Source organism: Dipodomys spectabilis, unplaced genomic scaffold, assembly GCF_019054845.1.
Source record: "Dipodomys spectabilis isolate Male_0828 unplaced genomic scaffold, ASM1905484v1 ptg000147l, whole genome shotgun sequence".
In the NCBI taxonomy this organism is placed as follows: Eukaryota; Metazoa; Chordata; class Mammalia; order Rodentia; family Heteromyidae; genus Dipodomys; species Dipodomys spectabilis.
In genome coordinates this window covers 5,523,833-5,538,972 of record NW_024870824.1, presented here as the reverse complement: position 1 = coordinate 5,538,972, position 15,140 = coordinate 5,523,833, and the positions used below count along the sequence as shown (strand labels likewise).

Sequence of the window (15,140 nt, the reverse complement as noted above, 5' to 3'; positions counted from 1 at the left end):
GTTCAAGCCCCACAACCGACCAAAAAAAAAAAAAAAGGACAGGTAGAAATGAGAAATTCTTCATTTTTCCGAGGGATATGACTCGTTTTGTCAGACTTCAAGAAGGCAAAATCTGTTATACTTTACTGCTCTGAAAATGTTATGGGATTTCTAATTATTAATATAAACATGTACATATTTTTTTCTTTTTTTTTTTTTTTTTTTGAGGGCCTTACTATGTAGCCCTGATTGGCCTCAAAAAAACCCATAATCCTTAAGCCTTGCACAGCCATGACCATGCCATCAGGATCAGCCTGTTAAATTCTTTTTTTTTTTTTCATTTTATTTTATTTTATTTGTGAACATACTGTACAGAGGGGAGCCTGTTAAATTCTTATCACTATTTCATAGTCTGTAAAAGAAATGCTGAGTTGCACTGTTTCCATTTGTAAAAGCTGCTTTAATAGTTTAAGTAAACTTAAAAACAAATGAGGGCTGGTAATGTGGCTTAGTGGCAGAGTGCTTGCCTAGCTGCACAAAGCCCTGGGTTCGATTCTTCAGTACCACATAAACAGGGAAAAAAAAGTGACACTGTGGCTCAAGTGGAAGAGTGCTAGCCTTGAGCAAAAAAGCAGCTCAGAGACAGTGGCTAGGCCCTGAGTTCAAGTCCCAGGATTAGCAAAACAGAAAAACAAAAAGCAAAACAAACAAAAATGAAAGACAGGGCTGGGAAGGTGGCTCAGTGGCAGAGTGCTTGCCTTGCATGCATGAGGCCCTGGGTTCGATTCCCCAGGACCACATAGGCAAGAAGGAAAAAGCCGGAAGTGGCGCTGTGGCTCAAGTGGTAGAGCGCTAGCCTTGAGCTGAAGAGCTGAGGGACAGTGCCCAGGCCCAGAGTTCAGGCCCACGACCAGATCCTCCCCCCCCCCCCCAAAAAAAAAAAAAAGGAAAACAGTATTTCACACTCCTAATTCTAGTATTTCAGAAGGGTCACCAGTTTGAGAGCCTGGCCTATATTGTGAGACTACCACAAAACAATACCCCACAAAACCCCATTCCTCAGCACCACATAAGAAAAAAAAAAAAAGCCGGAAGTGGCGCTGTGGCTCAAATGGTAGAGTGCTAGCCTTGAGCTGAAGAGCTGAGGGACAGCGTCCAGGCCCAGAGTTCAGGCCTCACGACCGGACCCCCCCCCCCCCAAAATGATCATTTATGCAAGAATCTTGCTAATAGAATAGCTAGAAGCAAATGGATTCTCTAAGTATTGAGTTTATTGGTTTTGTTTTTTTGGTCAGTTCTGGGGTTTGAACTCTGGGCCTGGGCTCTGTTCCTGAGCTTCTTTTACTCAAGGTTAGTGCTCTACCACTTGAGCCACAATGCCATTTCTGACCTTTTCTGAGTAGTTTATTGGAGGTAAGAGTCTCACAAACTTCCCTATCCTGGCTGGCTTCATAGCTTCCTGAATAGCTAGATTACAGGTATGAGCCATATGCACCCAGATTTGAGGGTTTTTTCTTTTTGTCGGTGGTGGGGCCTGAACTCTGGGTCTGGGTGCTGTCCCTCAGCTATTCAGCTCAAGGCTAGCACTCCACTTGAGTCAAAGAGCCACTTCGGCTTTTTCTGCTTATGTGGTGCTGAGGAATCAAACCCAGGGCCTCATGCATGCAAGGCAAGCACTCTACCACTAAGCCACCTCTCCAGCCCCAGCTTTAAGTTCTATTTTATCATTTTTTTAATGCTGATTCTGGAAATTGAACTCCGAGCCTCCCACTTTGTTGGTGGTGGTCATGGGGCTTGAACTAAAGGCCTGGGCACTGTCCCTGAGCTTTTGCTCAGGGCTAACGCTCTCCCACTTTGAGGCACAGTGTCACTTCTAGTTTTCTGGTAGTTAGAGATAAGAGTTTCATGGGCTTTCCTGCCTGGTCTGGCTTCAAACGGTTATCCTTAGATCTCAGCATTCTGAGTAGCTAGTATTACAAGTGTGAGCCACCAGCACGCAGCAGGGATTAGCTTTTTTGCACAAGGCTGACTCCAACTTTATGCTGGTCAGCTGAAGTTAAGAGTCTCTTGGATGTGGCTACCTAGGCTGGCTTTGAACCTTGATCCTTAAATCTCAGACTCCTGAGTGGCTAGGATTACAAACGTAAACCACCTGTACCTGGCTAGTCATAATTTTTTTTATTTTTTGTCCATCCTGGGGCTTCAACACTGGGCCTGGGTGCTGTCCCTGAGCTCTTTGGCTCAAGGGAGTGCTCTACCACTTGAGCCACAGCACCACTTCCTAGTCATAAATTTTATAACACTTGTATCTCGCTTCACAAAACAAAGCTTGATTTTAAAAAAAGTTGTAGTTTACATTGTTTCAGAACCTTGCTATGAGAAAAGACTAAAGGTGAAAAAATTCTTCAGAGGTAATAAAGTATCAAATATTACCAAATATAAAGTTTTAGAAAATAGGAGAAAAGCTCTCTTAGTTTTTATTTAGTAACTTCAGAATAAAATTATGTTTAGCATGTAATTTCTGCAAGTTCTAAAGGATTAGTTATTTGGTGATTACAGCAGTTATAATAAAAGAGAGCTCAGGTATATCCCTATCCAATAAAAACCACTTCATGAATTCAATCGATATGCTACAATTAAGAAAAGTGAGAGAAGGGATGAGTTGGCAGGGATGGGTGAGATGTTGAAAAGTGTGCATTGTATTTATAAACTTCTGTATCAAGTGGCAACTCCTTTGTACAACTACTTAAAGATAATAATAAATTAATTAACTTAAATTAAAGCCACTTGAAGAGCTAGTGCTATAGTTTCACATGACTCTAGGAGGTTTTGGGTTCCTTCCCCAACACTGCTGAAAAGAAAGAAAGAAAAACAAAATCTACTCACCAGAGCTGGCCACTGTGCATTTGAAACTCGAGTGCCTTGGAGAAGGACTGGGTCTTTCCGTGGTGCCCATACAAGTGACCCTTCCAGGAGAAGCACAATAACTTCTTCAGCATGAACTTTAACCCAGGAGTGTTGCTTCCAGTTACAACCATCAAATTCTACAAAAATCTGTAAAAATGAGATAAGAAGCAGTTTGGATGGGAAATACAACAGAGTGACACATAAAAATAACCCCTCAGGTTTTGAATAACTAGGAAGAATTATACTTATTGTAAATTCTTTTAAAGGATGCTAATGAAAACTGATCTTAGTTTAGAGCCAGAAAGTTGGTCTCAGCCTCACTCTGAAAAAGGGGAACAGAATTAAGAGAGTGGAAACTATCCAGTTATTCAGTAATGTTTAGTTGTAGCCCTACTGAAACTTACAACTAACATTTACACATACTAGGTGGAGGATAAGCCAACCATAGTGGTACATGGGTATAGTTCCAGCTATTTGGGAGGCAAGAGCAGGAAAATAATTTGATCCCAGGAGTTCAGTATCAACCTAGGAAACAGAAAAACCTTTTCTCTTTAAAAACAAAACAAAACTGGGGGTTATCTAGTTACAAACTTCAGGTTGCTAATATCAATTGCTGCTAAAAGACTGAACATTTAGGGGGTAGATAGGGTGGGAGAGTAGGGAGAAGTTCTTACATGGTTTATAGTGGGAGTAAAAACAGGACACACATGCTGGTGTGTCAGGAGGACCATGAGTTTGAGGCAAGCTTGGGTTATACAGCAAGACACTGTCTTAGCTGGGCACTGGTGTCTCATGCCTGTAATCCTAACTGTTCAGGAGAGTTGAGAATCACAGCTCAAAGTCAGCCAGGGCAAAAAAAGTCCATGAAATTCTTACCTTCAATTAACCACCCAAAAAAAGCTCTAATCCTAGCTACTCAGGAGGCTGAGATCCGAGGATAGCAGTTCAAAGTCAGCCCCGGGCAGAAAAATCTGTGAGACTCATACCTCTAGACTCTTAACTACCAGAAAATCAGAAGTGGCAATGTGGCTCAAAGTGGTACAGCACTAGCCTTAAGCTGAAGTGCCCAGGCCCAGAGTTCAAGTCCCAGGACCAACAAAACAAACAAAAACAACAACAACAAAAAAAAAAACAAAAGAAAACCCAGAGGATTAGCTAGGCACAGGTGGTTCATGCCTATAATACTAGCTACCTAGGAGACTGAGATGTGAGGATTGCTGTTTGAAGCCAGCCTATGCAAGAAAGTCTGTGAGACTCTAATTTCAAGTTAACCACCATAAAAAAGCCAGAAGTGGAGAAGCGGCTAGAGCAAAAAGGCTCAGGGACAGCACTCAGGCCTGGAGTTCAAACACCAGGATGAGCACTCCCCTACTTTAAAAAGAGGGTGGGAGGGGGGGAGCGGGCTGGGAAGGTGGCTCAGTGGTAGAGCGCTTGCCTTGCATGCATGAGGCCCTGGGTTTGATTCCTCAGCACCACATAAGCAGAAAAAAGCCAGAAGTGGCGCTGTGGCTCAAGTGTTAGGGCTCTAGCCTTGAGCTGAATAGCTGAGGGACAGCACCTAGGCCCAGAGATAAGGCCCCACGACTGACAAAAAAAAAAAAAAAAATCACCAACTTAGAGCTGCTTACTGTAAAAATTGTTCAGCCCAATTTCTCTTTGATATTTCACATGGCAAAGATCCTTCTTGCCTATAATTTGGTCTCTTGAGGAAACTAAGAGTGGGCTTTCATCGGCACAGGTAAATATCCCATTGTAAATTAATAGCCTTGCATATGGAGTTTCAAATCAATCTCTAGAGAGTTTGTTTTGTGAGTCAGTTCCCTTGGGTCTGATTACCCCTAAAGTCCCTATTAAAAAAAAAAAGCTTCTTCCTTGATAAACAATGTACTCATACCATGTGAGTCACTATAAAACAACCAGGCTAGTTTTGCCCATCTATAGAACAAGGGTAAAAGACACAGGCAAATGAGGATAGAGGAGGAGGGAGAGCTTAAAAAAACACCATCTTGTCAAAGGCAGTGGAAAACTGAGAAGCAGTAACAGGTGTTGTGTCCCCCAGGCCATGAGGAATCAAAGCCTACAGGAACCCATCTCAGCTGTTGTTAAGTAAATCACCAACAACAGAAAATGCCATGCCTCTGAGCCCCATTTTGAGTCTGTTTATGAAGGAGGAATCTAAATCAACTAGAACAAATTGGGGACGAGGTCCAATCAACTGAGTCTAAAGCCTTTGGTGAGGTATAAGTGAACCAAGTCCCTAATAAACAAATGAGTAATTAAAAGATCTGATTATATAGTAAAGGATGAGATGCTGACAAAATGAATGTACAGTGTGATGATCACTGGTGGGCACACTGCATAACTCTGAAATAAAGAGAATGCAGAGATAAATTAAGATAGAGCTTTTAATAGCTTGAATGTAGCATAACAGTGATGCATGTGATTAGCCTATGCAAGGCCTTGGGTTTAATTCCTAGTACACAGAAAAAAACTATTCAAAATCATATATTGCTAGATATGGTGGCACAGTCTTGTAATTATAGAACTTGGTAGACCAAGATTGGAGAATCAAAAGTTTCAAGCCATCCTGAGCTATATAGTAAAATCCTGTCACAAAATAGAAAAAAACAAAAATACATATTCATAGAACTTTTAAAAAAGAAACTGAACCAGGCAGGTGCCTGTAGTCTTGGCTACCTGGTGGGTTAAGGCTAGGAGAACTGATTGAGCTCAGATTTTTAGGACCTATGGAGAAAAAGGAGTGATCAGCCTGGCAAACATAACAAGAACCCATCTCAAAAGCACTGTGCGTGTGTACTGAGGTTTGAACTCAGAGCTTGGTGCTTGCTAGGCAGGTGCTTTATTGTGTGAATAATGCTTCAGGCCTTTTGGTTCTGGTTATTTTTTTTATAGGATTTGCTTTTATTTTGCCTGGACTGTCCTGGGCTGTAATCCTATTTACATTTCTTGTTTTATCTAGTATGACAAGTGCATGCCAACATGGTGTGGGGAGAGGGTTCTCATAGATATTTCTGAACATGCTGGGGCAGAAACAAAATTCTCCTGACTCTTGGACCCTCCAGATCTCCAGATTCTTGCAAAGCTGCAATGACAGGCATGCAGTACCACTGTGCCCAGCTATCAAAAAATGTTTAATTGGGTTGGGAATGTAGCTTAGTGGTAGAGTGCTTGCCTAGCATGCATGAAGTCCTGGGTTCAATTCCTCAGAACCACATAAACAGAAAAAGCTAGAAGTGGGGGTGTGGCTCAAGTGGTAGAATGCTAGCCTTCAGCACAGACTCAGGGACAGTGCTTAGGCCCTGAGTTCAAGCCCCAGGACTGGCAAAAAAAAAAAAAAAGTTCAATTAGAAATAAACTATGCAAGCTGCAAGCTGGGCACTGGTGGTGGCTCATGCTTGTAATCCTAGCTACTTGGAGAATGAGATCTGAAGATCATGGTTTGAAGCCAGCCCTGACTGGAATGTCAGTAAGACTCTTATCTTCAACTAACTTCCAAAAGAGCCAGAAGTAGAGTGGTGACTCAAGTGGAAGAGCCCTAGACCTGAGCAAAAAGCTCAGGAACAGTTCCCAGGCCCTGAATTCAAGCCCCAGGACCAGCAGAAAAGAGAGAGCGAAAAAAAAGAACTATGCAAAATACCTGAGTACCTAAAAACTTAAACTGTGGCTCCACGTTTCAAAAGTAAGCCTGCAGGCTGGGAAGGTGGCTCAGTGGTAGAGTGCTTGCCTTGAATACATGGGGCCCTGGGTTCAATTCCTCAGCACCACATAGGCAGAAAAAGCTGGAAATGGCACTGGGGCTCAAGTGGTAGAGCGGCACTAGCCTTGAGCTGAAGAGCTGAGGGGCAGCACCCAGGCCCAGAGTTCAGGCCTCACGACAGACAAAAACAAAGAAACAAACAAATAAGCCTGCTACTATAAGGATAGAGTTAAGATATTAAGATGTGACTTAGAAGGGCCCACAATTAAACAGTATACATATTTACCAACTAAGTAATCTCTATTTTTAAAGCTAAGCATTCAAAATATTTTGCCTTTAGTAAACACAAAAGAGATACTTTTTTATAACTCATATTTTTGTTTCACTTTTGGAATTACAAGAAAAGAACATTTAGGACAAACATTTTTGTTTTGTTTTTTTGGTCAGTCATAGGGCTTGAACTCTGGGTCTGAGCACTGTCTGTCAGCTCTTCTCAGCTCTTCAACTCAACACTAGTGCTTTACCACTTAAGCTACAGCACCACTTCCAGTTTTCAGGTGGTTTTTTGGAGTAAGAGTTTCACAGCTTTTCCTGCCCAGGCTGGCTTTGAACTGCAATCTTCAGATCTCAGCTCCTGAGTAGCTAGGATTACAGATGTGAGCCACCAGCACCGGCTAGGACAAACATTTTAAAGGTATAAACTCTATTTTAATTAGGGATGAAATTCTAAGTTTGAACATAGATGGAGAATAGGAATGGATTGTACATTAAAAATATGGTACTATCCTGAACCTGACTATAATTACATTATCTAGAAACACAGTAAACAAATACTTTATAGTTAGCCCACTCTGTCCTGAGACAAAGAGGAAAAGAAAGGTGGATGTAAAAACAAAATACTTTAGATACACTTTCATTTCTCTTGGCAGACTTCCAAATAGAAATAACATGATACAATTATAATTGGAATCAAAGAAAAAAAGGAATTTAGAATATCTTTTTTGATGGAAATGAAGATTATAGGATAAAAAATTAAGGCAGAGCTGGGGCATTGGCGGTTTACACCTGTAATCCTAAGGATCACAGTTCAAAGCCAGCCTCGGCAAGAAAGTCCATAAAACTTTCTTTCCTTCTTTTCTTTTCCTTCCTTCCTTCCTTCCTTCTTTCCTTCCTTCCTTCTTTCTTTCCTTCCTTCCTTTCTTTCTCTTTTGCCAGTTCCAGGGCTTGAACTCAAGGCCTGGGCATTGTCCCTGAGCTTCTCTTGCTCAAGGCTAGCACTCTACCACCTGAACAACAGCACCACTTCCAGCTTCTTCTGTTTATGTGGCACTGAGGAATTAAACCCCAAAGCTTCATGCATACTAGGCAAACACTCTACCACTAAGCCACGTTCTTAGCCCCTGTGAGACTCTTATCTCCAATTAACCACCTGAAAAGTGGAAGTGGAGATGTGGTTTAAATAGTATTGTGCTAGCCTTGAGCAAAAGTAGCTCAGAGACAGTGCCCAGGCCCAGTTAAACCTCCACAACTGATTAAAAAAAAATTAAGGCAGCTATGCTTTCATTCCTCTGGCAAGTTCTGTTTTTTTGTTTGGGTTTTCTTTGGGTCCGATCGTGGGGCCTGAACTCTGAGCCTGGGCGCTGTCCCTCAGCTCTTCAGCTCAAGGCTAGCGTTGTACCACTTGAGTCACAGCGCCACTTCCGGCTTTCTTCTTTTTTGCTTATGTGGTGCTGAGGAATCGAACCCAGGGCCTCAAGCATGCAAGGCAAGCACTCTACCACTGAGCCACCTTCCCAGCCCCTCCTCTGGCAAGTTCTGGACAGCTGAGAAGCTACATTTATAGAACCTCTTAATTCAAGTTTTTTCCTACAAAAAAGGAATAGTTTAATAAAATTGTTGCTGGTACACATTGATACTCACTAGGGGAAAAAAAATTAGATTCTCGATTTCACATGCCTATTAAAACGAATATCCCAGATGGACCAAAGATCCAAAGATCAAAATAAAATTTTTTAAAGATTTAAAGATTATTCATAAAGTTTTTAATCTGGGAGAGTTATTTTCAAGTAAGTCAAGCAAGTTTCTGAAGTAAACTTTTCTCAAGCCATTGAAAAAGCCTGAGAATTGTGATGACATCTTCCTCCTCCTCCTCCTCCTCCTCCTCCTCCTCTTCTTCTTCTTCTTCTTCTTCCTCTTCTTCATGTGCATGTGTGCGTGTGTGCACACGTGCACACCAGTCCTGGGGCAGGTACTTAAAAGAGGGCCTCCAACTCGCCTCTGGCTTTTTCCTTCATGGCACAGGCTCTACCACTTGAACCACACCTCCAGTTCAGTTTATTTGCTGGTTAGTTGAAGACTGAGTCTAGTGGACTTTTCTGCCTGGGATGGCTTTGAACGGAGAACCTCAGATCTGAGCTTTCCAAGCAGCTAGGATTACAGGCATGAGCCACTGGTGCATAAATGAAGAAGAAGAAGAAAAAAGAAGAGGAGGAAGAAGAGAAAAAGGAAGAGGAAGAAGAGGAAGAGAAAGAGAAGAAGAAGAGGAGGAGGAGGGAATGGAAAGGAAGAAATGTAAAAAGTCAGTACAGAAACTAGTTATGAAAATGCTATATACTATTTTTCACCTATCAGACTGGCACTGAAACTTTTTTTTGCTGTTTGGAGAATATTGAGAAATAATCTGTAATATTAAATGAAACTTAAAAACACATATACTCAACCTTACAATCCAGTCCTAAATGGGTAAAATACAGACATAAAACCTGGATTACTTGGGCTGGGAAGGTAGCTCAGTGGTAGAGCACTTGCCCTGCATGCATGAGGCCCTGGGTTCGATTCCTCAGCATCACATAAGCAAAAAGAAAAAAGCCAGAAGTGGCACTGTGGCTCAAGTGGTAGAGCGCTAGCCTTGAGCTGAAGAGCTGAGGGACAGCGCCCAGGCCCAGAGTTTAGGCCCCATGACCGGACCCAAAAATAAATAAATAAATAAAAACCTGGATTACTTGAGGCAGGCGCCTGTAATCCTAGCTACTCAGGAGGCTGAGATCTGAGGACTGCAGTTCAAACCTAGCCAGGGCTAGAAAGTCCATGAGACTCATCTTCAATTAATCATCAGAAAAACTGGAAGTGGTAGAACTCAAGTGGTAGAGCGCTCGCCTTGAGCTGAAGAGCTGAGGGACAGGGCCTAGGCCCAGAGTTCAAGCCCCATGACTGACCAAAACAAAACAATAAAAAAATGAAAAAAAATCCTGGATTACCAAAAGATATATGTTTAAGTATATTAATGGTAGAATTATTAGTGTCTCTTTCTGCCCTCCCCCCCAAAACCTTTAAATAACTCAAATATTCACCAAAAGGAGAAATGAATGATAGTGCATTTATTCTATGGAATATAAGGAAGTTATAATGATTCTGAATGTTGCTCAGTGGTAGAGTGCTTGCCTAATATGTGTTAGGCCCTGGAATTCACTTTCAGCAAGAGAGTGCCTGTATTGGGTCTTAAGATATACAGCTGAGGGCTGGGAATGTGGCTTATTGGTAGAGTGCTTACCTCACATGCATGAAGCCCTGTATTCAATTCCTCAGTACCACATAAACAGAAAAAGCTGGAAGTAGCACTGTGCCTCAAGTGGTAGAGTGCCAGTCTTGAGCAAAAGCAGCTCAGGGACAGTGCTCAGGCCCTGAGTTCAAGGCCCAGGACTGGCAAAAAAAAAAAAAAAAATATATATATATATATATATAGCTGATCATGATATACTGTTAATATTTTTTTTAATGCAGCCTGCTAAAACAGCAATTTGGGGAGGGGGGAATGTGGTTTCATGGTAGAGTGCTTGCTTTGCATTCATGAAGCCCTAGGTTCCATTCCTCAGTACCACATAAACAGAAAAAGCCAGAAGTGGTACTGTAGCTAAAGTGGTAGAGTGCTAGCCTTGAGCAAAAATTCAGGGATAGTGCCCAGGCCCTGAGTTCAAGCCCCAGGCAATAATAATAATAATAATTATTATTATTATTATTATTATTTAATTAAAAAAGAGAAAAAACTAAAACAGCAAATTTTTGCATAGAGATAAGCGCTTTTGTTTTTTTTGGTCAAATACTTAAGGTAAAAATTATATATGTGTGTATATATATACATATATATTTTGTTGTTGTTGTTGTTAAGTAGACCTGGTAGAGGATGAAGATTTCTGTCTTTTCATGTGTACAGCTTTGCTCAACATTTTGCAAATAGTCTCTTTTTATAACAAAAATGAATCCATGATTTTGGGGTCTGTGTGTTTATCTACTATACCTACAGATGTGAAAGTACCAAGGTCCAATAATGATTTAGAAACACAGAGTACAACGGAGTTAGGAAAGGAAAACTAGCAATAAATGTACCAAATCCATACACTAAAAATTATGCAATAGGATTTTTTTAAGTCTCGTTTTGAAAGACAAAGGTAAAGGGGGAAAAAACTTTATAGTTGGCTAAAAATCTCAATAGTTACTTATCAGGATATATTTGCTATTCAACATATCTACCTAAAAGAATCTCCCAGTCAATAGCAACCTCACTTGCATAATCACATCTTAAGGAAGCCCATTGATATTGTTTTAAAAATAAAAACAGATAACTATGAATACTATATTCTGAGAGACTTCTGCATCAAAAAGCATTTAGAAAAGGATATTAGTAGAGCCTAAAGTTGAGAATTCTATCTTCAATCACTTAAGAAACTCATTCATCCAACTCTCAATTACTCATCCTTAAACTGGGGAGCCCTGCTATGCTTTACTCAAAACCAAGCGTGCCTTAAAACATCTTAAATGTAACTGAAAGAAAATCTGCCCAATCACATGCCAGCTGCTTGCAAACTCCACCCTAGAGTACAGGAAGAACACTTTTGATTGGAGGATAGTTGTGTTTACTACAGTGTGTGGTACAAATTGGAAAGGTCCACATGCCCAGACTCCAAAGGAAATCTCTTCAATGAAACAATAAAACAGTAAGGTCTAGTTCTAGTCATTGTCACTAATAGAACTTCAGAACATAACAAATCTTAATAATTCTGCAAGCCAGTTAAGAAAATCTAAAGCAACTTTGAGTTTTGTTGTATCTCTTTTCTTATCTATGTTTCTAGAGAAACATACAAGTATAAATTCATTCTCAAAGCCCAAACTTGCTTTTGCTTCTACATTCAGATAGCATCATGCCAAACCTCAACACAGGTTTAAGAACTTTAATAATCACTGCAACTTTTTACTTGGTTTGAGAACCCCTTTCCATGGGCTCAATATTCAGAATTTAGACGATGTTCAGCTTCTCAGTGAGTTTCAAAAATCTGTGCCCTTATGGAGCCCAGAAAACAACAAAATGAAATGGTAGCCATTTCAGGTGCAAAACCCATTAGCAATTCATACAAAGGAGGAAAGAACCAGTGAAAGAACTAGAAAACAAAGCCTCAACCAAAAAGGTAGTAAGGCAGACTATACCTCAGGACAATATATAAATATATACACACATAAATATATCAAATATGCATTGTTTCCAAGGGTGAATTAGTGTATCTGAGGTCACCTCCCTCCCCCATCCTAGCTTTCTAAAACAAGCACAGAGGCATTTAGATTCAAATCCTTGTCTTGATCATCATTATCCTTACCCTGTAATATTCATGGGTGGTTTAAGAAAAATTACGATTTTGCCCTACTAAAACCTACTGAATGTCCTAGCAGCCTTTCTTATACAGCATGGGAGAGTATCAAAGCAGCAAAAGGCAAGCTTAGGCCAGCCACAAGTCTACCCATAAAGGAAAAAAAAGGCAGTCTAACACTGTTGATGAAAAGGAAGAAAAATGAACATCAGAAGCCTACACTACTTCAGATCTCACAAAATACGTTACTATTTAGTGAATCAAATGTCTGCAGTAACAAGTTCTTCAAGAATATTTAGGTTCTGCGTGCTGATCTATCTTAAATTTCAAAAGACTCTCCCACTCCATTTTTTTCATAGCCTTACCTCACTAGAATATCTTAGAGGGCTGCTGTTAGAATGAGGAACTAAAGAGGCTTGCCCAAACTCAGCTATTTTACCACCACGTTAACAAAATTAATACATTATAAGACCGAGTGCTAGTGAAGTTAAATCACCGAACTACTTTAATCACAAAACACACCCCTGCAAGCGTGCAAAAGCGACCCAGCTTCCAACACAAAAGTTTCAAAACAAAACCTGTCCCCAAGGTTGAGGGAGTAGCCCAGCTGGGAGCAAAAGAGCACCCCCCCACACACCCCACCCAGCAGCCACCCCACAGCCCCTGAGAAAGATCTCCAACTTCTCAACAAGCCCTAAACTGCAGCTTCCTGTCACCCACAAGTGCAGAGAACGGAGCTCGAAAACAGCCCAGAGTGAGAGCCGGCCAAGCCCAGCTCAGACGAGGAAGTAACTGCCAGATTAAAAAAAAAAAAATCCCCGAGCGCTCCCACTGCAGCCTCGGTGCCTCCCACCACTGCCCACATTGCCGCTCCACTCCGGGCTCCGAGAGGAAATGAACAGGGCGCGGGGCTCGGGGCAAACCTGGGGATTACAGGTCTGCGTCTTCTAGGGGGCTGTGGCAGCGCCGGCAGAATTCTGCCAGGCCCGGGCACCTCGGGTTCGAGAGCTTGTTCCGAAGGCGTGTTGGGAGGAGGAAGGGGGAGACGCAGAGCAAAGGGGCGCCCAGGAGGCGGGGCCAACCGGCTAGAAGCAGCAGCTCCTGGCACCCTGGCCGCCCCCCAGGAGAAACTGGGGCGCGCACCCCGACGCGGAAGCCATGCCGGCCACAGCTCAGGTGCCGGGGTGCTGAAGTGCCGGCGGGGGGCGCTAAGGAGATCCGGGGGCGCGGAACTGGGTCACCCCCACCACACCGCCCCCTCACAAAGGCCCCCGGGGAGGCGGCCCACAGGCCCTGCAGCACCGGACTCAAGTGCCCGCCTCAGCCGCCACTCACCGCTAGGTCCTGGGGCACCGCCCCGCTCATGGCCCGCACCGTGCCGGCCCGCCAGGCCCGAGTGCGCAGCGCAGGCCCTGGATCTCCTCCACACGCCACCGCTGCCGCCACGGGGGCCGAAGCCGAGGCCGTGGTGTCCGCGAACAGAAGCAGCAGACGCTTGCCCACCGGGGAGGCCGCCGCGTCCGCCATCGCCAGGGTCAGCCAGACCCGCGTTCCCGCCCGCCTCCTCCCACCACCTCCGCCGCCGCCGAGCGCCCGATCCGCCCGCAAGGCCTCCCTCCGCACCACCCGCGGCCGCCGCTCCCCCCCCACCCCCCCCAACAGCCACCACCAACCACCGGTGTGGCGCAGCGCCCCCCGTGGCCGGGAGCGGAGCCGCAGCCCGGGCCCGGCACAGCGCCCCCCGCGCTCTGGAGCGGGGCGGCAGCTCTGGGCCCCTCGCAGCGCTCCGCCCCAACCTCCCCAGGGGCTGCAGTGCCCCCTGCGGTCGGGAGGGGAATTGCAGGTTCGGCCCGGTTGGGGGGAATAGGTGGGGCCTTCAGGCCCCCTTGTCACCATCCCTGGTACCACCCGGACATTTTCAGAGTGTTAGTATATGTTGAGAAGATTTTGGCATACTTCATTTCAACAGCAATGACTTAGGGAGGTAGGGGAGAAGAGGTCAAGGTACCTAGACAGTAGATGTTTGGGGCTAAGTTAGCGACCCCAATATCCCTTTGATTTTCTAACCGAAAAATTAGCTCCGCCCATCCCCTAACTATCCTTTAGGAAATTCTCTATTGGTCCATGAAATACAGTATCTTTCTTCTCATTGGTCCATAACATAATACCATCCCATTGTGTAGTGCTAGTACTTCATAAATTCCTTTCCAATTGGCCGATGAATTAGTGGTAACAATGCTACTTTGAATTTTATGAAGGCCAGTATGTCTCCAACATCTTGATATTAAGCCCTCAGAGCTTCTTTGCTTTCCTAGTCTTCCAATGTTATATTCTTATATTCTACAGTATTTCTCAACTTAAGGGACACGCAAAAAGAACAGCAGTAAAGGAATTTTCCTCTCTGGGTTTCAGTGCACTTCATCTTACCATGGAAGTTGTGGTTGAAGGCAAAGAAAAGTCCCATAACTCCGAACTGAAGTTATCTTACAGGTGTAGGATGTTGATCATTTCTTATTAGAAAATGAGGCTGTACAAAAGGAAGATGCTAAAAAAAAATGCTGAGATTTTTTTTTGGCTAGTTATTCACGAGACAATGGGAAACCTCAATTAATGTTGGTATTGTCAGCCTAGCACATTTTATGGCCTCATGAATATAGAGATTGAGTATATACAAAACAGATACAAATCAGGATAAAGGGTCTAGTAATAAACTATGACTACTGCTCTAAACGGGACTTCCATTGATCTGCCCTATATGTAATAGAAAGCTTCAGTGCCTTCTCAGTCATCTCTCCATAATCTTATCTGTACCCTTTACTAACTTTCCTTGTGGCAAAGGCTGTTGTCAGTGATACCAACTTGGAAGCACACAACATCTAGAAAAGCCTATGAAGCACCCA

General features: G+C 43.2%; 1 protein-coding gene across 4 annotated transcripts in view; it reads right to left on the bottom strand.

The window, feature by feature from the left end:
* The window catches only part of Kdm3b (lysine demethylase 3B), a 77,356-nt gene extending 63,562 nt beyond the window's left edge, over positions 1-13,794 (bottom strand). For all 4 annotated transcript variants that reach the window (XM_042691929.1, XM_042691930.1, XM_042691931.1 and 1 more), the window contains exons 1-2: positions 13,576-13,794; positions 2,866-3,033 (exon numbers count right to left, since the gene is read on the bottom strand). In XM_042691929.1, the coding sequence (XP_042547863.1) occupies positions 2,866-3,033; positions 13,576-13,767 (360 nt within the window). In that variant the 5' untranslated portion in view covers positions 13,768-13,794. The remainder of the gene's footprint in view (positions 1-2,865; positions 3,034-13,575) is intronic.
* Between the last annotated feature and the right edge of the window lie 1,346 nt (positions 13,795-15,140).